The following is a 26383-nucleotide window of genomic DNA, read 5'->3' as shown; positions in this document are numbered from 1 at the left end:
TTGATGAACAGAACACTTTAAAATAACCCCAATTCACTCCTAAGCTCAATGAAAGATACCATCCCCTGGCTTACACTGGTTTATATCAGAGTAGGCATCTGAGAGCTAAGGAGTTTCCCGAGGGGTATTGTTTGACTACAATTATATATAAAAAAAAGTCCTATTTATACGTTTGCTGTAGTAGTAGTGAACCTAGGGAGGGGGGTTTTAGGCACCTGGGCCAATCAGGGCCTTTGTGCATCCCAGGATGAACCAGGAAGGGGTAGGCTTGCCATTTCATAGAGGCAGGCCTGCCAGCTGGAAGGAATGAGTATCCCTCAGACCACCAGGGTGGAAGACCCTTTCAACAAGAGGAAATGGGCATCCCTCCTGCCAATCTTTGGTACATAAGAATTGCTGCTACTGGGTCAGACCAGTGGTCCATCATGCCCAGCAGTCCGCTCACGCTGCAGCCCTCTGGTCAAAGACCAGCGCCCTAACTGAGACTAGCCCTACCTGTGTACAGTGAGGTAGAGAGGCTTGTTGGCAGGTACAATGGGCCTCCCTCCTGCTGATCATCCGCATGGGGTTCAGGGGGCACTAAACCACCAGGCTTGTTTCTAGGCTTTGTGTGTGTGTGGGGGGGGGGGGGGGGGGAGAGAGAATCGAGGGCCATTCATTTTCAGTGGCAAGTCTGAGCTGCTTTATTTTTCTGTCAGTGCCTGAGCTAATCAGCACTTAGGCACAAACAAAAGAGTAAAGCTACGACAGCTTAGACCCTGCTGGTAAATATTGACCCCGATTCCTCATAAATAGAGGAGCATTCCTTTTTGAGAATCACAAGGAGAGCTCATTTTAATATTAATGGCCTTGTTGTACCACATTTGTATAATACAAATGGAGATTGTGAGAAAGCACAGAAAAGACCTTGTTGAGCCATTTTGAGAATCAGGAGGTAAAATAAAGTGCATTTAACGATTGTTTAGCGCCATTGTTAAATGCCAACTTATGCTTTATTCTATAACAGAATAGCTCTCAGCATCCACCATTTTATGTGCATTCATTGTGGTCAAATCTCATGTTAGCTGCCTAAAATAGGAGCGGACAGGATCTGGGCATGACATAGGCAGGTGGAGGTGGGGTCGGCAATGAAAGTTACCATGCAGTCCAGTTACAGGTGCTGTCACGGCAAGAGAAGGCAGGAAATGCAGCTGGCTAACCATAGCGTGGCTGTCAAATGTAATGTAGCAGGTGAGCACACTCTTTGGCATCCTGCAACTCCTATATCTATATAGGAGTTTGCGGGAGCAAGGAGGGTGACAAACTTTGTCCCTGTGTCAATCTCTAGGTGCCACTTTCACTAATAAAGCTGACAGGATTGACGGTCAGTCTAGAGGAGGTGTGTAAGCAGATTGATAGGCTTAAGAGCGATAAATCTCCTGGACCAGATGGCATCCATCCGAGGGTCATCACGGAATTGAAAGGGACCATAGCTGAACTGCTTCAACTAATAGCCAATCTGTCAATCAAATCGGGAAAGATTCTGGAACACTGGAAGGTGGCGAATGTTACGCCGATCTTCAAAAAAGGTTTGAGGGGAGATCCAGGAAACTACAGACCGGAAAGTCTGACCTCGGTACTAGGAAAGATGGTAGAATCGCTGATAAAGGACCCCATCATTGATCATCTTGACAAACACGGACTGATGAGGACCAGTCAGCAAAGGCAGATCGTGTTTGACGAACTTGCTGCACTTCTTTGAGGGAGTAAACAGACAGATAAGACAAGGGTAACCTGGTCGACATTGTATATCTGGATTTTCAGAAGGCGTTCGACAAGGTTCTGCATGAACGGCTACTTTGGAAAATTGCGAGCCATGGAAGCGAGGGTAAAATACGTGGATTAAAAACTGGCTGAATTATTTCCTTTATCTTTTCTTTATGTTTAGTCGAATATAGTATCTTGTCTCCCCATTTAGTGGGCTTAAAAAGGATTTATGTATGATGAATTATGTAATGTGAATGTAGACAATCTTTTTCCTTTATATAATTGGATAATGTACTATTCAAGCTATAATAAAAAAATAAAAAAAAAAAACTGGCTGGAGCACAGGAAACAGAGAGTGGGGGGTAAATAGACAATACTCAGACTGGAAGAGCGTCACCAGTGGGGTGCCGCAGGGCTCGGTGCTTGGACCCATGCTCTTCAACATCTTTATAAACAATCTGGACATTGGTACAACGAGCGAGACCTCCCAGGAAAGGGACTTGGGAGTTCTGATCAACAAATCGATGAAGCCATCCACACAATGTGCGGCGGCAGCGAAAAGGGCGAACAGAATGCTAGGAATGATAAAGAAAGGGATCACAAACAGATCGGAGGTGGTTATCATGCCGCTGTACCGGGCCATGGTGCGCTCTCACCTGGAGTACTGCGTCCAGCACTGGTCACCGTACATGAAAAAGGACACGGTACTCCTTGAAAGGGTCTAGAGAAGAGTGACTAAGATGGTTAAGGGTTGGAGGAACTGCCGTACAGCGAAAGATTAGAGAAACTGGGCCTCTTCTCCCTCAAACTGAGGAGATTGAGAGGGGACATGATCAAAATATTCAAGGTACTGAAGGTGATAGACTTAGTAGATAAGGACAGGTTGTTCATCCTCTCCAAGGTAGGGAGAACAAGAGGGCACTCTCTAAAGTTGAAAAGGGTTAGATTCCTTACAAAAGTAAGGAAGTTCTTCTTCACCCAGAAAGTGACAGAAAACTGGAACGGTCTTCCGGAGTCTGTCATAGGGGTAATCCCTCCAGGGATTCAAGACAAAGTAGACAAGTTCCTGATGAACAAGGATGTACGCTGATAGGGCTAGTCTCGGTTAGGGCGCTGGTCTTTGACCAGAGGGCCCCTGCGTAAGCAGACTGCTGGGCATGATGGATCACTGGTCTGACCCAGCAGCGGCAATTCTTATGTTCAATCAGTGGTCAAATTTTTAAGACCTTATAAGTCTGAGCCACAATGGATGCACATGGACTTTCAAAGTATTCCTCATTTTACAATAGTTAGGGCAGAAATTTGCTGAAAATTATTTGGAAATAGAAAGCAGCTCATTTCATATCTATAAAGTACTCAGACATGCCACCTAGTTTAGTTTTGCAAATGTAAATTCATGTATATCATGCTAAAAAATAAAACTTATAAACTGACTACTACTTAAGAACATATTTATGGTGGAATGACTCCTTTTTTTATTTTTATATCACCTCTGATTAGCACTTCCTCCATGGTTTGTTATAAGTCCTTGTATGTGATGGATTATATACAACGTGACCATTTATTTTTTCCTCAAAATGGGACAGGACCCCCGGATACATCCCCCTTTAAATATCCCCCCCCCTTTAAATACAGTGCAAAATATAAATTCTCAAAAGTGACACATTTTGATCACTAAATTTAAAATAAAATTCATTTGTCCTACCTTTATCTGATGATTTCATGACTTTCTGGTTGCACTTCCTTCTGATTGTGCATCCTCAATTTCATGTCTTTCTCTTTCTTTCCGTCTCCCTGCCTCCCCAAGCCACCCTGATTCCCCTGCCACCCGACAAGTCTAGCCACCCTGCTTCCCTGAAGCACCCAGCTTTTCCTGCCCCAAGACAAGCCAAGCCACCCTGCTTCCTCGATGCACCCTAGCCAAGCCACCATGCTTCCCCAACAAGCCAAGCCACCCTGCTTCCCCTGCCCCCATGCACCTTGCTTCCCTGACCCAGCAGCATCAAGGCACGTGCATCAACTGCACTGCACAAACGCCAGGCCTACATGTCTTCTCTCCGCCACCCCCCCCCCCCTGGTCATCAATTCTGATGTCAGAGAGGAAGTTCCACAAGAACATATTTATGGTGGAATGACTCCTTTTTTTATTTTTATATCACCTCTGATTAGCACTTCCTCCATGGTTTGTTATAAGTCCTTGTATGTGATGGATTATATACAACGTGACCATTTATTTTTTCCTCAAAATGGGACAGGACCCCCGGATACATCCCCCTTTAAATATCCCCCCCCCCCTTTAAATACAGTGCAAAATATAAATTCTCAAAAGTGACACATTTTGATCACTAAATTTAAAATAAAATTCATTTGTCCTACCTTTATCTGATGATTTCATGACTTTCTGGTTGCACTTCCTTCTGATTGTGCATCCTCAATTTCATGTCTTTCTCTTTCTTTCCGTCTCCCTGCCTCCCCAAGCCACCCTGATTCCCCTGCCACCCGACAAGTCTAGCCACCCTGCTTCCCTGAAGCACCCAGCTTTTCCTGCCCCAAGACAAGCCAAGCCACCCTGCTTCCTCGATGCACCCTAGCCAAGCCACCATGCTTCCCCAACAAGCCAAGCCACCCTGCTTCCCCTGCCCCCATGCACCTTGCTTCCCTGACCCAGCAGCATCAAGGCACGTGCATCAACTGCACTGCACAAACGCCAGGCCTACATGTCTTCTCTCCGCCACCCCCCCCCCCCCTGGTCATCAATTCTGATGTCAGAGAGGAAGTTCCGGGCCAGCCAATTGCTGCCTGGCTGGCCCGCAACTTCCTCTCTGACGTCAGAATTGATGTCGGGAAGGCGGCTTCTGGGCGGCAAGCAGCGGCGGCAGACCAGGGGGAGGGTTTCAATCGGCGCTGGAGGGAGGCTGGTAAGCAGCAGCAGCAGACTGAGGGGAGGGGTTGAATCGAGCGCTGGAGGGAGGCTAGCTTTGGTGCGGCAGGAAGGGAGAGGATGCAATCGCCTGTCCCGTTGTCCTCGAAAATGGGACATTTCGGCATCCCGAAGCTGCGTGTGGGGACAACGGGACAGGGGATCCAAAAACGGGATGGTCTCGTTCAAAATGGGACGTATGGTCACTAATTATACAATACCTGCCCAGTGTAGGCAAAATCCAGGGCCTGTTTTAAACCAAGGCTGGTAACACCATGGAGGTTCACTTCATCTGCTCCACTTTCAACCATACAGAGACTGAACATTGCCTGTGAAAACAGAAAAAAAAAAACCAAAAAACACAAGCGTTTTCCAATACTAGAATAATCAAATTACAATAAATAAGAACATAAAAACATAACATAAGAATTGCCGCTGCTGGGTAAGACCAGTGGTTCATCGTGCCCAGCAGTCTGCTCATGCGGCAGCCCCAGGTCAAAGACCAGTGCTCTAAATGAGTCCAGCCTCACTTGCGCGCATTCCAGTTTAGCAGGAACTTGTCTAACTTTGTCTTGAATCCCTGGAGGGTATTTTCCTCTATAACAGACTCCGGAAGAGCGTTCCAGTTTTCTACCACTCTCTGGGTAAAGAAGAACTTTCTTATGTTTGTATGGAAAGAAACAATAAACCCCAATGGTTCACCGTGGAGATCTCACACCTCATTAAGGAGAAGAAAAAAGCATTTCTCTCCTACAAGCGCACGGAGAAAAGAGAGGCAAAAGTAGAATATAGGACCAGGTCTACAGCGGTCAAAATGGCAGTTAGGGAGGCAAAACTTCGAGTGGAAGAAATTCTGGCAAAAAACATTAAAAAGGGGGACAAATCCTTCTTCAGGTATATTAGTGACAGAAAAAGGAACACAGGCGGGATAGTACACCTTAGAAGACCGGACGGAAGTTACGTGGAAGCAGATTCCGATAAAGCCGAACTACTGAATGAATACTTCTGCTCAGTCTTCACCTGTGAGGCACCGGGACACGGTCCGCAGTTGAAGGCAACACAAAGCACAGAAGACCCGTTTCAGAATTTTGAGTTCACACCAGGTGAAGTTTACAGTGAACTGGCAAGACTCAAGGTGAACAAAGCCATGGGACCAGACAATTTGCACCCAAGAGTGCTCAGAGAATTGAGCGATGTCCTGGCGAAACCGTTGGCTGAGCTATTCAATCTCTCCCTAAGTAAGGGGAAAGTTCCCCTGGACTGGAAATTAGCTAATGTCGTTCCTCTGCATAAAAAGGGTTGCAGGGCAGAGGCTGCGAATTATAGACTGGTGAGTCTCACATCAATAGTGTGCAAACTCATGGAAACACTAATTAAAAGCAAATTGGACACGATCTTGAATGAAGGGAATCTTCGGGATCCCAGTCAGCATGGATTCACCAAGGGTAGGTCCTGCCAATCCAATCTCATCAGCTTCTTTGACTGGGTAACAAGAAAGTTGGACTTGGGAGAGTCTTTGGACGTCGTGTACCTGGACTTCAGTAAAGCTTTTGACAGTGTCCCACACCGCAGGCTGCTAAGCAAGATGGAATCGATGGGGTTAGGAGAGACACTAACTGCATGGGTCAATGATTGGCTGAGTGGCAGACTTCAGAGGGTGGTGGTTAATGGTACCCTCTCTAAAACATCGGAGGTGACCAGTGGAGTGCCGCAGGGCTCGGTCCTGGGTCCACTCCTTTTCAACATATTCATAGGGGATCTGACTCAAGGGCTTCAAGGTAAAATAACACTATTCGCCGATGACGCCAAACTATGTAATATAGTAAGTGAATGCAGTTTACAGAATTATATGGTGCAGGACCTGCTTACATTGGAAAGTTGGTCCTCAACCTGGCAGCTAGGCTTCAATGCTAAGAAATGTAAGGTCATGCACCTCGGAAGCGGAAATCCATGCAGGACGTACTTCTTGAACGGAGAAACTTTAACTAGGACTTCAGCAGAACGAGATTTAGGAGTAATCATCAGTGCAGACATGAAAACTGCCAATCAAGTGGAGAAGGCTTCATCTAAGGCAAGGCAGATATTGGGTTGTATCAATAGAAGTTTCGTCAGCCGAAAGCCTGAAGTCATAATGCCGTTGTACAGGGCCATGGTGAGACCTCATCTGGAGTACTGTGTGCAATTCTGGAGGCCACATTACAGTAAAGATGTGCGCAGAATTGAATCGGTTCAACGGACGGCCACCAGGATGATCTCGGGGCTCAAGGATCTCTCGTACGAAGAGAGACTGAACAAATTGCAGCTCTACACTCTCGAGGAACGTAGGGAGAGGGGAGACATGATTGAAACATTTAAGTACCTCACGGGACGTGTCGAAGTGGAAGATGATATTTTCTTTCTCAAGGGACCCTCGGCCACAAGAGGGCACCCGCTCAAACTCAAGGGCGGAAAATTTCATGGCGACACAAGAAAGTATTTCTTCACAGAGAGAGTGGTTGATCATTGGAACAAGCTTCCAGTGCAGGTGATCGAGGCAGACAGCGTGCCAGACTTTAAGAATAAATGGGATACCCATGTAGGGTACAGATAAGGAAATTGGGTCATTAGGGCATAGGGGGTGGGTAAGCAGGGGGCATAGGGGGTGGGTAAGCAGAGTGGGCAGACTTGATGGGCTGTGGCCCTTTTCTGCCGTCATCTTCTATGTTTCTATCCCCTTTCAACTTTAGAGAGTGCTCTCTTGTTCTCCCTACCTTGGAGAGGGTGAACAACCTGTCTTTATCTACTAAGTCTATTCCCTTCAGTATCTTGAATATTTTGATCATATCCCCTCTCAGTCTTCTCTTGTCAAGGGAGAAGAGGCCCAGTTCCTCCAATCTCTAACTGTACGGCAACTCCTCCAGCCCCTTAACCATTTTATTCACTCTTCTCTGGACCCTTTAGAGTAGTACCGTGTCCTTCATTATATATGGCAACCAGTGCTGGACGCAGTACTCCAGGTGAGGGCACACCATGGCCCGGTACAGCGGCATGATAACCTTCTCCGATCTGTTTGTGATCCCCTTCTTAATCATTCCTAGCATTCTGTTCGTCCTTTTCGCAGCCGCCGTGTATTGTGCGGACGGTTTCATCAACTTGTCAATCAGAACTGCAAAGTCTCTTTCCTGGTAGGTGGGATTTTAAAGAGAGCAAGTTACCTCTGTCTCTTGTGCACATGAACCAAGCTGTGAATGGCTTTTAAGGGCTGCCACAAGCGTGATGGTTTCCATGGCAGGTCCTAAGTTGGATGAGTTGCCAGTGCCACCCCCGGCCATCCCAAGGTAACCTGAAGATGTCCAAGTTAAGCCCGGCCCAATACACCTTCCAGCATATTCCTGGAACTCTGGATGTATCCAGCGTGAGAAACATCTCGCTAGATGTCCAGGAAAAGGGTTTTGTTTATCAGCACTTGGACATGCCAATGACTAGGGTGGCCAAGCAATGACAAGAGGTGGTTTTTGGACTTTAGGGATTTTTTGATTATGTAAGGTATTATTCAATTTCTTTTTCAGTAAATTTTTTGTTTGCAACTTATCTTCTGATCTCATAGGTTTCCTTTTCAAAGTTTTTCTTTATCTTACTGAAATTATAAATTAAAAAAAAAAACAACCACACTATTATAGGTACATAAATGAGATCATGTTACACCACTATTAAAACAAGAACATTAGGTACCGATAGCATTTAGGATCCCATTCAATATTCTGACACTTTATATATTTATTTTAAATATTTTGAAACCACTTTAACTCTCTAAAGTTGAAACGAGTTAGACAAGTTCCTGCTGAACCAGAACGTACGCAGGTAAGGCTAGTCTCAGTTAGGGTGCTTGTCTTCAACCAAGGGCCGCCGCGTGAGCGGACTGCTGGGCACGATATACCACTGGACCCAACAGCGGCAACTCTTATGTTCTAGGTGAATAAAAAATGTATTATATAAGAAGCAGGGTACATACCAGGCAAGACATCACTCTTACTTTTTTTTTTATTATTCATTTATCCAAATTTACAAGTAAAACTACTTGTTACACAAATCAGTCCCATTTCAACAAGAGATCCAATGAGAAAAAAAAGAGAAATTCAAATATCAATATTATTTTTAATGGGCTCAAAGTCTTTCTTAGGCCTCCTTAACTTACTGGAGGGAAGACTTTAGAAATGTAAGGGAGAATTTACAACAACAAAATAAGATCAAAAATACATAAAGAAATTGGTTTAAACGACTATTAATCCCCACAGTTATTGTCAAATATATTTTATTGAGCTCGTCAAAGAAAAGGAGAAAATCATAGCATAACACATCAGAAAACAAGCTCACAATTTGGTAGATAGAACCCCAACACAACACCACATCACCTCTCCCACCTTCCTTCCCCCGCCCCCAGTCCTCCAAGCAACATACCACAATGCGAACTGCAGGAAAGGGCATATACATAGATTCATATGCAGGCAAAGAACACAATAAGGTGCACAGAACCACATATCAACAGTTCAATAAGCAGCTACAAGCTAAGGGAGTCAGTGTTCCAGAAGGGCTCCCAAGTGCATTGAAAAGAGCACCCCGTAGAGAGGAAATATCCAGCACATCTCTGCATTCCCACATCAGGAGCATAATCAGGTGACACCTCCATAGGCCATAGTCAGGAGCCTCACCTCCAACCATTTGAGCAGAACGCATTTCAGAGGACCGTCCACTTGAGGAAAGTAGCAGCCCCCTTTCTGTGGGGAAAATAGTGTAAAGGAGCACCCAATAAGAATAGTGGAGAAGTTGTATAGTAACGTTCCAGAAGTGCTCCACAAAAAGAAATAAGGAATCCCAGAAGGACTGAATAGTAGGACAGGTGCAAAACATATGTCCCAAACCAGCTTCAGGTGCCTGACAGCAAAGGCAGGCAGCTGACGCTCGGAACCCAGAGAGATAAGCCCTCTTAGGAGAAATGTACAAGCGTAAGATCAACTTATAAAGTTGTTCCCAAAAAGTGGTATATTTGCGAAGGACAAACAACTTTGACAGCTTTTAATATCACATCATCAGGTAATTCAACATTGAGATCACGAGCCCAAGCATCTCGCAATCTACTATGGTCAAGCAGAGGGGACTCATCCTTCAGGTGGCGATGGTGGAATCTGAGAGGTACAAGGAGCCGAGATCCAATGGTGAATGCTGTGGACAACAGCTCCTGGCAAGAAGCCGTTAAACGGCAAGAGGGTAGGAAATCTGCATATAAGCAAATACATCAGTGCGAGGAAGATCAAAGGCCTCCTAACAACTGAGCGAAGGATTTGATCGTCCTATCGTCCTCCACCAATTGAAATAAGTAATGAATTCCCTTCACTTCCCACTGAGCAAAACTGGCCCCATCCACCCCAGGAAGAAAATGGCCATTAAAATGGAGAGATAAAAAAGGGGAAATAGTAGGACTGACAGAGTGAAATTTGCAGACCCGATGCCAGATACACTGCAGAGGGGAAGAAGCCTAGGCTGAGTGGAAGGAACAGATTGAAAATACGCACTAAAATGAGTAGTTTTAAAACAGGAAAGTTCTAAAGAGGTGTTAGTGAAAGTAGAAGAACCCCCCAAAAATCATTAATGTGGCGCATGCCACAACCAATAGTCAAGAAACAAAAGATTCAACAAACCAAGGCCTCCCTTATACCAGGGAGTCACTACAATGCAATTAGATAGGCAAGCTCATCTACCCGCCCAAAGAAACCACTGAAGCAAGCGTTCCAGCCGTCATTCATCCCGAGAGGTCAAATATTGAGGGAGCACCTGAAAAACATACAGCCAACACAGAACAATAAGCATATTATAGAGGCTCACCCAACCAAGAATGGAAGGCTACTCCACAACTGCAATTTGTTAATGAGCGCCTGGAAGAACGGTTCCACATTCAAAAAATACAACCGAGATAAGTCAAGCGGAATGAGCACCCCTAAATATTTCAATGAGGACAGCCCATCTCAAGGGAAACGAACCTCTCCAAGTGGTGCGTACTTCTGGACTGGAAGGTAAGGCGACCGATTTATTGAAATTAAGAGAGACCAGAATAAAACCCAAACTCAGAGATAAGATCCAACGCAGACAGTAAAGAGACCTCCAGCTGAGTAAGGATCAAAAACATATACTATCAGCAAAATCTAGAGTCTTCAAGCCCACCCCCACTACACTAAGGCCCCACACCTCATCAAAAAGACATAGCGTACAGAGCAAAGGTTCCAAGGAAAGAGGAAAGGCGAAGGGGGCACCCCTGCCGAGTACCCCGGAAGATAGGAAAATAATCTGTATATGTTCCATTAACCAACAAAGATGCCCATGGATTAGAATATAAAGAACACACCGCATTGAGATAAAAGCCCCCAAGCCCAACGTACTCAAGTGTACGAAACAAAAAGGACCAATGAACACTGTCAAAGGCCTTAGAAGCGTCCAAACTAACAAACAAAGCTGGAATTTGGTGATGCTGGCAATGGGCTAATGCAAAAAGAAAAGAACTTTCCGCACATTACATACAACTGGCGACCACGAACGAAACCTACCTGGTCCTCATGGATTACAGTTGGGAGATGAGGAGCGAGACAGGTCAGCCAGCATGCGAGAAAGAAGCTTGAGATCTACATTAATCAAAGAGATCAGACGGTAAAAGCCTGGGTCATCAGCCCCCTTACCAGGCTTCAACAATAAAGTAATAAGAGCCTCATTGGCACAGCAAGGAAAAGAGCCACAAGTGATAGCAGTATTATAATAGGCTAGCAAAGGACCGCACAGACTGGGGGAAAGAATATGGTAAATGTCATTGGAAAAACCGTCCGGACCAATTTCCACGGTTATAATTTGAGCCTCTAGCCGTACTACTGGTCAACCCCTTGACAAATAAAAAGGTTCTTAAATGTTCAGGAAGAAAGAAAGATATTTTACATCCAATTATCTAATGACACATTTACAGGGATAAGCTAAGAGATAAGTGGCTCCCAATTTCTTCTCTCATAGCAAGAAACTCTCCACAACGTTTCTGTGTGGATTTGGTAACATCAGGCTAAAGCCACAGTTTCTGACTACAAAAGGGAGTTCTGCCTTTTTTGAAGTATAATTTCATAACCAACGATAAGTCTTGCTCAAAGACAAAATTTACAATCATGGTAGCTCTCTCTAACTTCAGACATTGAATCTTCCAATACTGCGGTGAGGTTTTGCAGTTTATTTTCCTCCAGTTCGTTTACTGTAATTTGTCTAACAGTAGCTTTTTTATTTTTTAAAAATGGTAACGCTGCTTTTATTCCAAGACAAGCAGGTAGCATATTCGCACACATGGGACTTCCTAGCTGCTAGGGTCACATGCTAGCCTAGTGAAACAGAAAGGGCTGAATGAAGGGGGCATTTTAAAAATGGAACTTTTTTTTTTTTTTAAGAACTGCTTATTATGAGGTCATTACTATTTTCTTCTTTCTTATTTTAATGTCTTTTCTACTTTTCTTATTAGACAGGAGTGTCTACCTTATCTCACTAATATATCAGATATCTTCTCTCGACAAATGTGATATACTGCATATCTCTCCAACGCAAATCATATATTATGGCTGACCTACATGTCTTTTCCTTTAATGTGAATGGCCTGAATCATCCCATTAAAAGAAAAAAGATATCCAATTATGTGTCCAATAAACATCCAGATGTAATTTTATTACAAGAAACTCACCTCCCATCTGCTGCCGCCACGAAATTTCAACTAAAGGGATACTCTGCTCATATATACTCCCCTGCGACTTATCAAAAGAAAAATGGTGTTTCAATCTTTCTTAAAGATAAACTCTCTCCCATTATTCATTCAATTAAAACAGACATGGAGGGAAGATGGTGTCTGGTACATGCTGCGTTGCACTCAATAGACTTTGTTCTTCTCAATATTTATGGCCCGGTTAAAGATCACCCGGATTTTTTTAGAGACATTCAACTAGCACTAATTGAATTCAGTTCTTGTTCTCTGATATTGGGTGGAGATTTTAACCAAATCCAAGACTTGTATATTGATAGATCTTCTTCCTGTAAACCATCCAAGACCAAGTCTTTCACAGCTCTACAGGCCCTAAAAGATGCTTTCTCCCTTGTAGATCCTTGGCGACTACTTCACCCGAAAGGTAGAGAATATTCACATTTTTCACCACCACATAATACATACTCGAGAATTGATTTCTTTCTTATATCCTCCTCTCTCATTCATGACCTTACTAATACTAGTATACATCCAATCTCCCTTACGGACCATGCTGCCATTTCTTTATATATTTCTATTTCGGCTCCACGTAATGAATCTCCTTCTTGGCGACTAAACAACGCCTTACTCTTGGATGAAGAAACTGTTGAAAAAATCAACTCATTTACATTAGAATTCTTCAAAAATAACTCAAAAGATCCTGAAGTTTGCCCTTCCATAATCTGGGAAGCTTATAAAGCAACCCTTAGAGGTGAATTGATAAAAATTGCCTCTTGGAAAAAAAAACAGTCCATGAAAAAAGAAAAAGAATTAGAAAACGCTATTAAAACATTAGAAATACAACATATGTCTAATCACTTACATGACCCAACTATTCTCCAACATATCCAAAAACTTAAATATGAATATAATACTTTAGTTTCATGCACAGCCAGACGAGATATCTTCATTTCCAATTCTGGTCACTATATGGGGGATAATCTTATGGGTCGTCCACTGGCCAGATACCTTAAAATTAAATCCAAAAGATTACATATCACATCTATCCAAAATTCATTAGGACAATTAGTCAAAACCAGATCTTCAATTTCTTCTCAATTTGAAAATTTTTATACTTCATTATATAAATCTGAAGTTGTGGCTCCTGAATCAGATATAGACTCTTTTCTTTCCTCCTTATCTCACCCGACCATATCGGAGCCTGTTAAATTGGAACTAGATTCTCCGATAACCATAACAGAAATAGAAACTGCTATATCTTCCCTACCAACTGGAAAAGCCCCAGGTCCGGATGGTTTTACTAACGAATTTTATAAACTATTTCGAAACATCTTAGCTCCTCATCTCCTTACATACTATGATTTCCTCCACTCCTCTCCAGATAAACAATTTAATTTCACAGAAGCCACCATCGTTGTAATCCCTAAACCTGACAGAGACGCCACCTTGGTCAAAAACTTCCGTCCCATCTCTCTCCTTAACTTAGATTATAAAATAATGGCAAAGTTACTTGCATTAAGACTCACCATAGTGATTCCACATCTTATACACAAAGACCAAACGGGATTTATTAAACAAAGATATATAGGAGATAACCTACGACTTTTTCACCACATCAATGCTCATGCTAAAACAATGACAGACCCAATAATAGGCCTAGCTATAGACGCTGAAAAAGCCTTTGATCGAGTGGAGTGGTCTTTTCTTTTCAGTGTCCTAAAATGGTATAACTTTGGATCATTTTTCACGAAATGGATAAAAACATTATATCATAGTCCTAATGCTCGTATTCTAATTAATAACTCTTTATCCAATAAATTTCCCCTTCACAGAGGCACTAGACAGGGCTGTCCTCTCTCACCACTATTGTTCAATTTAGTGTTGGAGCCTCTTCTCTCTGCTATTCGACAATGCCCGCTAATTAATGGTATTCCCTCCTCTGATCGAGACTTCAAACTAGCAGCATATGCTGATGATGTATTAATTTTTCTAAGGAACCCTCAATCTTCTCTCCCTCATCTTATACATATCATCAAACAATATTCTAGCTTCTCAGGATATTCTGTAAATTGGGAGAAATCAGAAATCTTTCCTCTGAACAATAACATTCTTCAATCAGACTTGGCTAATTTTCCATTCACATGGTCAAATGAAGCTGTGAAATATTTAGGGATTTTAATACACAAAGATCCAGACTTTGCTCAAGATCTTAATATATCCAAAATCAAAAATTTAGTTCTTAACACTACATCTAGGTGGTCTCCACTTTATTTGTCTTGGTGGGGTAGAATAGCATCCATCAAAATGACCCTAGCACCTCAAATTAATTACATCCTCTCAATGCTTCCTCTTTTATGCCAGAAATCATTTTTCCATTGGCTAAATAAGAAGCTATCTGAATTTATATGGAACAAGAAAAAACCTCGAATTGCTCTAGCCAAGCTGAAGGCCTCTAAAATTAACGGTGGTCTTAACTTTCCAGATTTCTACCACTACTATATTGCTTCATTAACTAAATATGGAGCTTACTGGGTCAATGACTCCTTCTCTCAAGACCCCCCTAATTGGTATGAAATGGAATGTTTTCTATGCAAACCTTTACACATCTCTTGCCTATTAACGATATCAATACCCAGACATTTGAGAAAATACTCTCTTTTGAATTCAACGCAGCATGCTCTCCATCATTTAGATAAAATAGCTGATATCTCAATTAGTGTTAGCCCACTCATGTCCCTTTGGAACAATCCCAATATCCAAAACCAAGGCAAATCCCTTTCATGGAAACGGTGGCAACGGACAGGTATATGGTTTGTTCATCAATTATATACTCTTAATAAACTAATCCCTTTTGATATACTTTGCTCCACATACCTACTAACATCCTCTGCTTATTCACAATGGATCATACTCGATGAAATACTGTCTTCTGTACAGATACAATATGACTTCATATCTTCTAAAAATACTATCTACCATTGGTCTTTACGGTCTCTATCAAAAGGGAAAGCTATATCTTTTTTTTATAATATTCTAAGAGACCAATCCTTCACTTTCTCATATCATGCTATGAAACACTGGGATAATATAATAACCATTCCACTTTCTGACATTGACTGGGAACTCTTTTGGTCTTCAACAAACCGCCCACTTTTATCTTCTAGAGTTTCACAATCAATGCTCTTTGTAATGTGGAATGCAATATGGACCCCATTTCGTATGTGGAAAGCCAAATTAAAACAAGATTCTATCTGCTGGAACTGTTTGAAAGAGGAAGGAACTCTTGATCATATGTTCTTCCATTGTACTCTGGTCCGATCTTTTTGGTCCAAAATCTGGAATACCATACAATCTATCACCAATTGCTCAGAAGAGATTTCTATGGACATTATAATCCTTCGATCTCAACACCCCTGTTTCGCGCAATCAAATTGTCCTCCTAAACTCATTGATACCATGTTTGTGACTGCTCTCATGCATATTCTGAAAAATTGGAAATCATCTTCGTTATTAGATTATACTTTTTGGTGGAACTCTCTATGTATGTACCACAGATTTGAATCATATGCATATGAAAATAAAATTTCACTCCGTAAATCCATGAATTGGAAAAACAAAAAATCACCCTGGTCATTTTTAGATTCATATGTACATTCTACTATGTAGACACTCCTGTCTTCTCCTCTCTTTAAAAATTTTTTTTTTTTTTCCTTTCTCTCTTCTTTTTTCCTCTCTCTTTCAATTTTTACTTTGTCCTGTTTCACTTTCTATTGTCATACATCACCACAAACAAATCCAATACTCTAAGCTTTTCTTAATAATATGGGCCTTTATAATTAACTGTATATTAATGCAAAATGTTATACTACTTTTATGTATTTGAATTGCTCCTTGTATTTTTTAAAATACTGAATAAAAATTTATTGAACAAAAAAAAAAAAAAAAAGAACTGCTTGGTCAAACCGACTGTTCCATCAGGAAGGATTCTCCAGACAATAATGGGATATAAAGGTATGTATTGAGGATCAGGTAGCTGCTTTACAGATGTTCTCAATGGGAGTAGAGCGTAGATGAGCTACTGAAGTCACCATTGCTCTAACTTTATGTGCGGTGGCACGGCCTTCCAGCATCAGCCTAGCCTGAGCATAGCAAAAGGAGATAGTCTGCCAGCCATATGAGATGGCTACTTCTCTTTTGCAATACTCTCTCTCTCTCATCTTTAGTGTCTTGTAACCTTTTCCCTGCTATAATAGTGTAACCCTCTTCTACATTTGAATTGTAGATATTTCCCCAAGAGACTTGTCTTATAAACAGCCTTGAACCTTTACTTGAAAAGTGTGATCAAGAAATCCTAATTTGATTTGGTGACAGGAGCTCCAAGTCTGTTAGGATTCAATGAGAGGAACAGTTGTGTAGAAATCCTGTGAGGTTTGGTCCGATCCAAGTAATAAGCAAGGCCACGTTTACAATCCAAAGTATGGAGTGCTCCTTTGCCAGGGTACAAGTGTGGCCTTGAAAAGACAGGAAGTACAATTGATTGATTTAAGTGGAATTCTGAAATGACCTTTGGGAGAAACTTGGGATGTGTCTGAATAATCACCCTATCGTGGTAGAATGCTGTGTAAAGGTGGATAAGATACAAGCATTTGGCCCACTTACTTGGCGTGCAGATGTAAGTGATACAAGGAATATTACTTTTCAAGTGAGATGTTTTGAGAGAAGCGGTCAATGTTAAGGTCCCATGCCACTGGAGGTGGCTTGGTATGGTAAAGGCCTGTCATGAATCTAGCAACCAAAGGATGTACAGACAGTGGTTTTTTAGCTAGTAGTGCATTCAAAGTGCTGATAGCACCAAGAGGAACTCTGAGGTTAGTCTCGAGGCCCAAGCTGGAAAGGTACAGAAGACAGTCTAGAAAAGATGAGAGAGGACAAGTGCTTGGGTCCAGTGAGAGGAGATTACACCATACTGTGAATTGAGTCCACTTGAAATGATAGCAGTGCTGTATAGAAGATTATCTAGAAGCTTCAGTGATGGCCGACACTGGTACAGATAATGCAAAAGTATCTTAACGGTTAGGAAATAGATACCATGCTGTGAGCACCAACTAGTGTAGATTGGAATGGAAGAGAATTCTCATTCTGCGTAAGCAATGTTGGAAAAAGTGGCAGCGTGATGGGTTCCTGTATGCTGAGTTGCAGTATGAGAGAAAACCAAGTTTAACGTGGACACCATAGTGCTATGAGGATTATGGTGGCATGTTCTTCGTGAAGTATGAGTAGAGTTTTCCTGACTAATGGTATTGAAAGGAAAGCATAAAAGGAATCTGTCCTGTTGAGGAGAAAAGCATCAGACTAGGTGATCAGGACTGAAGAGTCTGGAACAGAAGGTAGGAAGTTTGTGGTTGTGGGGAAAAGCAGAGATCCACCTCTGGAGTCCCCCAGTGAGTGAACATTTCCCTTAGAATGGTTAAGTTGAGTGACCACCGAGGTTGTAGGATCCTGCTTAACTGCTTTGAGAAATATATTGCAAAAGGATTGCCCAAGACTAAATTCTGATCGCTTCTTGGTGAAGTGGGCAAAATCCTTTGCCTCCGTTTGTTCACGTAGTACATGGCTACTTGGTTGTCTGTTTGAAGTACTACTTGATTGAGAAGGCGATCTTGGAATATGCATAGAGCATCACAGATTGCTCGAAGTTCTAGAGATTGATTTGGAGAGTTCTCTTGTACGGATTCCAGTTGCCTCGAGTATGGAGACCATCAAGGTGAGCTCCCCAACCTATCATGAAAGCATCCATTAATATTATTTTGATGTGGTGGCGTATGGAAGAGAAGGCCCCTGTAACAGATTGGCTGTTATCAATCCCTTCAGTGATGGTTAAGTGTTAAGGTCACTTGTATTTTCTGGGATAGCCTATCGGTGGATTGAGACCACTGGGTCAAGTGTTCGAGGTATTCTTTTTTTTTTGAACATCATTTTTATTAAAGAGACCACAAGAGAAACAAGCATAGGTTTGCAATTTTACTGTGTCCGAGGTATTCTGAGCTGTAGAGGACCTAGAAGACACATTTGACGTGCTGCAATATGTCTAAGGAAGGAGACCTTCTGTCAGATATGAATCAAGAGTGTCGAGTCATTGTGGTAGAAACGCTCTCAAGCTTGGGTTGTGTCCAGAAGTGCTCCAATGAAGAGAATGGATTGTAGATTAGATTTGTGTCAACTAAGAGCTGAACAGTTGCATTCAAGGCTTGCTGAGCATGTTGAGGTGCTTGGGCCTTTATCAACCCAGTTGTCCAGGTAGGAGAATACTTGAAACCTGTTGCAGCTACTACTAAGCATTTTGTGAATACTCTGGGTGCTGAAGACAGTCCAAACATAGCACTCTGTATTGGAAATGGAATGTTCCCACTCAAAAAAAAAAAAAAAAAAAAAAAAGAGGATAAGAATGTGTGTTGGCTTCTTTGAGATTTAGAGAACATAGCCAGTCATTCTTGTCCAAGAGAGGTAATAGGGATCTTAGAGATACAATTTGAAATTTCTCCTTTACCAAATATTTGTTAAGAGAACAGAGGTCTAGAATTGTATGGAGTTCTCTGGTCTTTTTTCGTATGAAAAAAATACTTGAGTAGAACCCTGCAGAAACACCCCTTCTCCGCCCCAATACACCCCCCTCAAAATAAAATACAAAAAGTTATTTGGCATGTGGTTGGGACTTATACATACTCAAATTACTGCATGATGCTGCAGCATGTCCATAGTACTTCCATTTCTTGCTACATTAGATGTATGTTAGTGTCTAATAGTTTAGTAAAAGGGCCCGTTTATTAATAAATAAACTACTAAATATTTAACTTCTTATATACTGCCTGCAAGTTCAAAAGCTATCAAGGTGGTGTGTATTAAGAACATAAGAATTGCCGCTGCTGGGTCAGACCAGTGGTCCATCATACCCAGCAATCCACTTACGTGGCAGCCCTCTGGTCAAAGACCAGCACCCTAACTGAGACTAGCCCTACCCGAGTATGTTCCGGTTCAACAGGAACTTGTCTAACTTTGTCTTGAATCCCTGGAGGGTGTTTTCCCCTATGACAGACTCTGGAAGAGCGTTCCAGTTTTCTACCACTCTCTGGGTGAAGAAGAACTTCCTTACATTTCTACAGAATCTATCCCCTTTCAATTTTAGAGGGTGCCCTCTCGTTCTCCCTACCTTGGAGAGGGTGAACAACCTGCCCTTATCTACCAAGTCTATTCCCTTCAGTACCTTGAATGTTTCGATCATATCTTCTCTGTTCGCGGGAGAAAAGGCCCAGTTTCTCTAATCTTTCACTGTAAGGCAGGTAAAGTATCTGTCTGCATTTTCTTTTTATTTAAAAAATGTATTTAACTTGTGCCATCTGCTGTGTCTCCTCCCTCTCCCATCCATGAGTTTGTAAACCACTTAAGATATTTGGATCCGATTGGCAGTATATCAAATAAAGATGATCTCTGGGGGTCACGTGATGCCGAGTCGTTGATCGGACGTGCCTCTGCACAGCTCCGGGCCATGCTGCCATAAACTTTGTATTCTAGCACAAACTTGCCCATCTATCTTCCTCCCCTCCACCCCGCTGACTTCTTGGGGTTGTCGGGCGCCCCTGAAACTTTTTTTGGGAAATCCACGCTCGGAATGACGGCGAGAGCTTAACGGGACACCCGGGGTAAAGCAAAACTCCCAGACACAAAGATGGCGGAGGGCCATGAGGTGCCGATGTTTACAATTCAAGAAGCGGCTATACAGGAACTTACCAAATCGCTTACTCTTGTAATGGAAGATAAACTTGCAAAAATTCAAACGTTTATGGAGGATTTTCGGGAAACACTCGAAACCCACGCGGGCAGGATACAGCGAGTGGAGGACAGAATGGCCCAGCAGGAAGATCGCATCGCAAACTTTGAAGAACGTTTGCGCTCTTTGGAAACTGCAAAAACAGCATGTTTTGAGCGACTCGATGATCACGAGAATAGGGGCCGGAGGAATAACTTAAGATTTATCGGCATGCCCAATAATATCAGAGAAGTCGATCTGCGAGCATGCCTGGAGACATGGCTCACGGCTGCAATGGAGATGTACGCCCCGGGAGAGAAAGTGATCATCGAGCGCACCCATCGGGTGGGGACCAGGAGAGAACATGAACAGCGGCCCTGACCTGTCCTCGCTCGCTTCCTCAATTTTGCCCAGAAAGAGCGCGTTCTCGCCCGATTTCACCGTGGGACAGGATTTACTTACGAAGGGCAGAAAATTCTAGTCTTTCAAGACTTTTCCCCACAGGTTTCATCGAGGCGCAGGGCAATGGCACCGCATTGCAACACCCTCTACCAACGAAACATATGGGTGTCTCTGCTGTACCCGGCCAGAGCACGTGTCTCCTTCAACAATAAGATCCAGTACTTCGAGACACCGTCTGAACTTGAGCATTTCATGCAAAGTTTACCGGCGCCCATGCGGGCGGAACCGGGGTCGGCATGACTGTTGCTTGACACGTCTCACATATGGTAACCGCAATAGCAATGCTGGGGAACTATGGAGCTATAACTGCTGCTAGCAAAGTGGAGAACAAGCAAGGACCATCTGGGGGTATATCTATATCCTGCTCCTCGAGGATTCATCACCTACCTCTCCCGGATGTGCCGTGGGAGCCTCTTACTTTTGGCGCACTTGGTCACTCGCGACCGGATTTTGACTCTCAGCGGGGATGAACGGGATTTCTGAGGCCTGTGGTGTGCCTTCCCCTGCGCCTTGCTGGGGCTATCTGGCCTTTGGGGGCACGAGGCGCCCTCCCCAGGGAGCGTTATGAACGTGCATCTCTTATCCGACTTCCCGGAGATTTGCTTATTGTAATGACCTGCTGTCGGAGGTGGCGAGAGCTGATATGAGGGTGCCAACTGCTTTCCTAAACTGTGGATATAACATTAAGCATTGCTCCCCTAATTCCTGTAAAATCTAATGTTTTCTGCTTCGGAATTGGGGGGAGGGAGGGATCAGGGGACGGCCTGAGCCAGCAAACCCCTTAAGGCATATCTCACTACACTTTAGATCTCTGGCTTCCTGGGCCTTACCACGGCTACAATTTATTGCTAGTATTTCTGTCTGTTTTGCAGGCTTTACCTGTTGGGGGCATGGCCTGGAGTTGTTTCAATGTTTTTGTTTTCTATTTTCTGAATTAGCATGGCTTTCCGTGCTGGGGATGGGAGGAGGGAGGGAGGGAGTAAGGGAGGGTGGGATAGAATGTTTGGGGGACTGTGTGTATGGCTGTACTGGTTGTATCGGGTTTGTGTGGGGGGCATGTCTGAAGAAGGTATGGGCGTATGTATGAGAATACACATGATGAACCATTATTTTTGCTCGAGCACGCCAGATCTGTATCTTTTGAGTGGGGAGAGGCATAGGCTGGGACGGCCTCTCCCGCTCGCCCTATGGTTTTATACTGCACATTATATGAGTTGCTGTTTGTTTTATGGTACAATTGCATGTTAAATCATTGAATGTAGATGGGATCCATTCGCCCATTAAGCGTACAAAAATCCTGGCATATCTCAAGCGCGAACACACGGACATAGCATTTCTGCAGGAAACCCATCTGAGTGCAGTGGAACATGGGAAGCTGCATAGGGGTTGGGTGGGCCAGGTTTACTCTGCACCGTTTACTACACGAAAATGTGTGGTGGCTATACTCGTCCATAAGAACATACCTTTCCATCTACATAGTCAGCATGATGATCCCAGCGGGAGGTTTCTTATACTAGTAGGGGAACTATGGGGCAAGCCACTAGTTTTGTGTAATGTTTACGCACCCAACACTTACTCTCATTCCTTTTTCACATCAGTGGTGGGCCATTTGGCGCCATTTTTACCTCAGCCGATTATACTGGGAGGCGACTTTAATTTTGTGGCAAACCCCCAGTGGGACCACAGACCGGCTAAACCAGCTCCAAAGGGACATTTTACCAAAGGGGTGCATTTCCTTCTTAAAGAGCTAGGACTAATAGACTCCTGGCGCACGTTGCATCCGACTGACCTAGATTTCTCTTTCTACTCTCACCCCCACTCGTCTCACTCTCAAATCGATTACTTTCTCATTTCGGCCTCTCTATTTCCGTCTCTATCGGCTGCGAGCCTATCGGCCCCATTAGTATCTGACCATGCCCTTTTGAGCCTAGACTTAAATTTTGGGTCCCAAGCTACGAGCCGGATCTGGAGGATGTCTCCTTTCCTTTACAAGGTTGTGGAATTTCGAGAATTCTTTCACAAGAGATGGGCCGAATTTCACGACACTAACTCAGCAGCGGATGTAGACCCCGTTGTGTATTGGGAGGCGGCCAAGGCAGTCATGCGAGGTCACATTCTGGCCTACTCGGCGTCCTTGAAGAAAAAAAGGGATGGGGAACTACTGGCTCTGTCGCGGGACCTGGCTGGTTTTCGGTCTCTTCATATTTCCCGACTCGATGATGCTTCAAAAAAAGCCATGTGCGATGTTAAAGAAAAGATTAATCGTCTCTTAGAGCAAAGGGCAAGCCGTAATATCTATTGTTCAAATATAAACTACACCGTTGGGGGGACAAGACGGGGAGGTTGCTGGCCAATTTGGTGCGCCCGTACAAGGCTCGTCACATTATTATTTCTATTAAAGACAAAAGGGGCGTCATGCATGTCACTCAATCAGCAGTCACAGAGCAGTTTGTGCAATTCTACACTGACCTGTATGCAGCGCAACCCTATGACGCGGATGCCAGTGATAAATTTTTCCGGAGCCTTTGTCTGCCCTCCCTGATGGAAGACCAATCTCTCGCTCTTAATGGTCCTATTTCCGGAGAGGAAGTATAGGCTGCTATCAAAAAGCTTAAATTGGCCAAGGCGCCGGGCCCTGATGGCTTTGGCCCGGAATTCTATAAGTTACTAGACCCTCCGGCTCTGGCCTCTTTACAACAATACTTTATGGGACTCCGTAGCTCCACTCCCCGGGGTGACTCCCATAACAGGGCGCACGTAATCATTCTCCCTAAACCTGGGCGCCCACTTGACGCTTTGGGATTGTACCGCCCTATCTCACTTCTTAACCAGGATGTGAAACTTTTGGCCAGTATCCTGGCGGCGCGTCTAAATAAATTTTTACCTTCACTCATACACGAAGATCAAGTCGGGTTTGTACCCGGTAGGCACGCGTCTATGAATCTTTTGAGAGTTCTGGCAGTGTTACAACATCCCCATGTCGCATCGGATAGAGCACTCATCACCAGCCTGGATGTAGAGAAAGCTTTCGATATGGTCTCCTGGCCCCATTTATTTCGGACGCTCGCTCGCTTCGGGATTCATGGAGACTTTCTCGCATGGCTACAGACTCTGTATCATCAACCTACATCCCAGCTTTTAGTGAATGGCGACCTTTCTGAACCCTTCCCTTTGGGTCGGGGAACTCGTCAGGGTTGCCCCCTCTCGCCCCTTCTCTTCCTTCTTTCGCTCGAACCTTTGGCAGCCCGCATTCGTCAGGATACCCAGCTGGAGGGCCTCTCGGTGGGTAGAAATGAGTTCCGTATAAGCATGTTCGCTGATGACATGCTTTTGTACGTCAACCATGCAGACCAGAATATGCCTACCTTGATGTCCATAATTCGAGACTATGGTGTATTCTCAGGTCTGAAAATCAACTTTGACAAAACGGAGGCTCTATTGCTGGGAGGTTTGCCAGCGGAGCACTGGTGTAGAGACTTGGGTGTGAGTATAGCCCCCGGAAAATTGAAATATTTAGGTATCATGCTTTATAGGGATCCGCGCAAACTATACGAGGCTAATATTTCTGCAGTCATTGGTCAGATAAAAACGCTCTGTCTTAAATGGCAATCGCTGCCTCTATCACTCTTTGGGCGTGTGGCTTTAGTCAAAATGGTGATGTTCCCGAAACTGCTCTACCCCCTGCAGACTATACCCGTCTGGATCTCTCATTCAGATGAACGAGCCTATCAAACCATTATTTGCTCCTTTGTCTGGAGGGGGAAAAAAGCACGTATCAACACCACTAAGCTCTTTCAGAGTCGAGACTGAGGTGGCCTGGGCCTGCCCGCCCTCAGAATATATAATGTAGCCGCGCTCCTTCGGTGGATTCATGAGCAGTTGGTATCCTTGCGCCGTTATTCCCCTGAATCTTTACTTGAGGATTGCTGTTTACCTTGGTCCTTTTCTTCCTTTCTCCATGGAACGGGGAGTAGGGGCGCTAAGCCTCGTTCCGCTGTTCTGCCCTTCCTCTTTCCATTCAGACGGGCATGGCGATGGTGGCGTGTCTTACAGAATCGTTTGCCTACTGCTTCCCCGTTTCTTTCACTTCTTCGTAACCCTGATTTTGCTTCTGGTGTGGGAGGACTGGCGGGCCTGAGAGACCGCACTGCACGCAACACGACACTGGGAGATGTCCTGGCTATGGGAGGGGGAGAGTTTCCATGTCTGGCACAGATGCGGATCTCTTGGCGACTACCACCCACACATGTATACTTTTCTGCAAATTCACCACTATTATTACTCTTTAGTACATGCTCATGGGGATAGATGGAATTACGGCCTTTTGGATCTGGTTTTCCTCTCCACACCCACTGCTTCCAATAAGATTTCTACATGGTATAAAATGGGGAGAGATAACTCGGGAGAGAGTGGTCCACAGAGCTTGGACTATCTGTTTCTATTCATGACCTCCGGCTCCTCTTTCAAACACTTTACCTATATGTGAGGGCCTCGGGCCTGCAGGAAACACAATATAAAATTTTGCATCGCTCATATATCACTAGAGCCCGGGGATATCATATGGGATTGTGGCGCAATGATATTCGTCTCAAATGTAATTCTCATAGGGGCGATTATGTACACTCATTCTTTGCTTGTTCCAAACTACATTTCTGGGACTCTGTGAAGCTCTACTTAGCGAACATCATGCAGTGCACAATACCCTGGAACCCATCTGCACTGTTGATGGGAGATATTACTGATCTCAAACAACAGGGCCTGGACTTTCCTGCTCATAAGTATTTCTTACTCGCGATCCTTCTGGGCAAACAACTCATCCTGAAATACTGGGCAGCTGAAGAAGTACCGACATACAGTATGTGGATCTCACGGATGCATATGCAGGCACGTTTTGAACTGGACACTTATGCCTCTCGACCCCAGCCCCCTCGGAAACTTTATTGCTCACTTTGGAGGGACACCTTAGCCCAGGTTGCTTAGTTGAACTGTAGACATGAACCCTGCATTGAACATTTCTGACTATGTTTATTTTACAACTTGTATTTTGTACCCTTCCCTGCGTTGGCTCTTGCATATTTGGATACCGCTTAGCCTTTGTTCATATTCTCTTAAGGAACATAATTATATGTGTGTTTGTTGAGTTGAATGTGGTATGAATGGTGGTATAATTGGTTGATTGGGATACGTATGTTATGAAGATAAGAGGGATCGTTTTGGGATCCTAGTTTTTGCTGTTTTCTCTCAATAGAAATTACAGACGGGGGACATTGGTCCGTCCACTGTCCTCTCTTCCTGCTTGGTATACGCTTGTTACAGGTGTGCGATACCCCATATTCCTGTATACTTACAATCCCAACCACATGTTCTTGTATATTTTTGAAAACGCATTTTGTTCCTCTGTTTGGATTTACACGTTATCTGCTATGGTTTCTTTTGCACCTGTAATGTTCTTTTGTGCTGTAGACGGCAGTGGCTGTCCAACTGTTTCTTGTCTTAATAAACATGATATTTAAAAAAAAAAAAAAAGATGATCTCTGAAATATGGGAAACAAAAGGGTTCATTCTAATAGTAGCATACTATCTTGCAAGAGAGCCAGACTAAACCCTCCGTTTTAGCTTCCATCTCTAAAACGATCTGATAGCCCCTGATAGGGCAGCACTTGTTGGCCAACTTTCAAAGCACAACTCGAGATTGCAGAGCTGG

The 26383-nt window shown here is 43.7% G+C and overlaps 1 protein-coding gene across 4 annotated transcripts in view; it reads right to left on the bottom strand.

Moving 5' to 3' along the window:
* The window catches only part of KLHL32 (kelch like family member 32), a 226804-nt gene that overhangs the window by 188134 nt on the left and 12287 nt on the right, over window positions 1-26383 (bottom strand). For all 4 annotated transcript variants that reach the window (XM_033939689.1, XM_033939693.1, XM_033939690.1 and 1 more), the window contains one exon: window positions 4888-4995. In XM_033939689.1, the coding sequence (XP_033795580.1) occupies window positions 4888-4995 (108 nt within the window). The remainder of the gene's footprint in view (window positions 1-4887; window positions 4996-26383) is intronic.

The sequence above is a fragment of the Geotrypetes seraphini genome, chromosome 3 (genome assembly GCF_902459505.1).
Source record: "Geotrypetes seraphini chromosome 3, aGeoSer1.1, whole genome shotgun sequence".
NCBI lineage: Eukaryota > Metazoa > Chordata > Amphibia > Gymnophiona > Dermophiidae > Geotrypetes > Geotrypetes seraphini.
The sequence above is the reverse complement of the archived record's forward strand: the minus strand, read 5'-3'. Positions and strand labels throughout refer to the sequence as shown.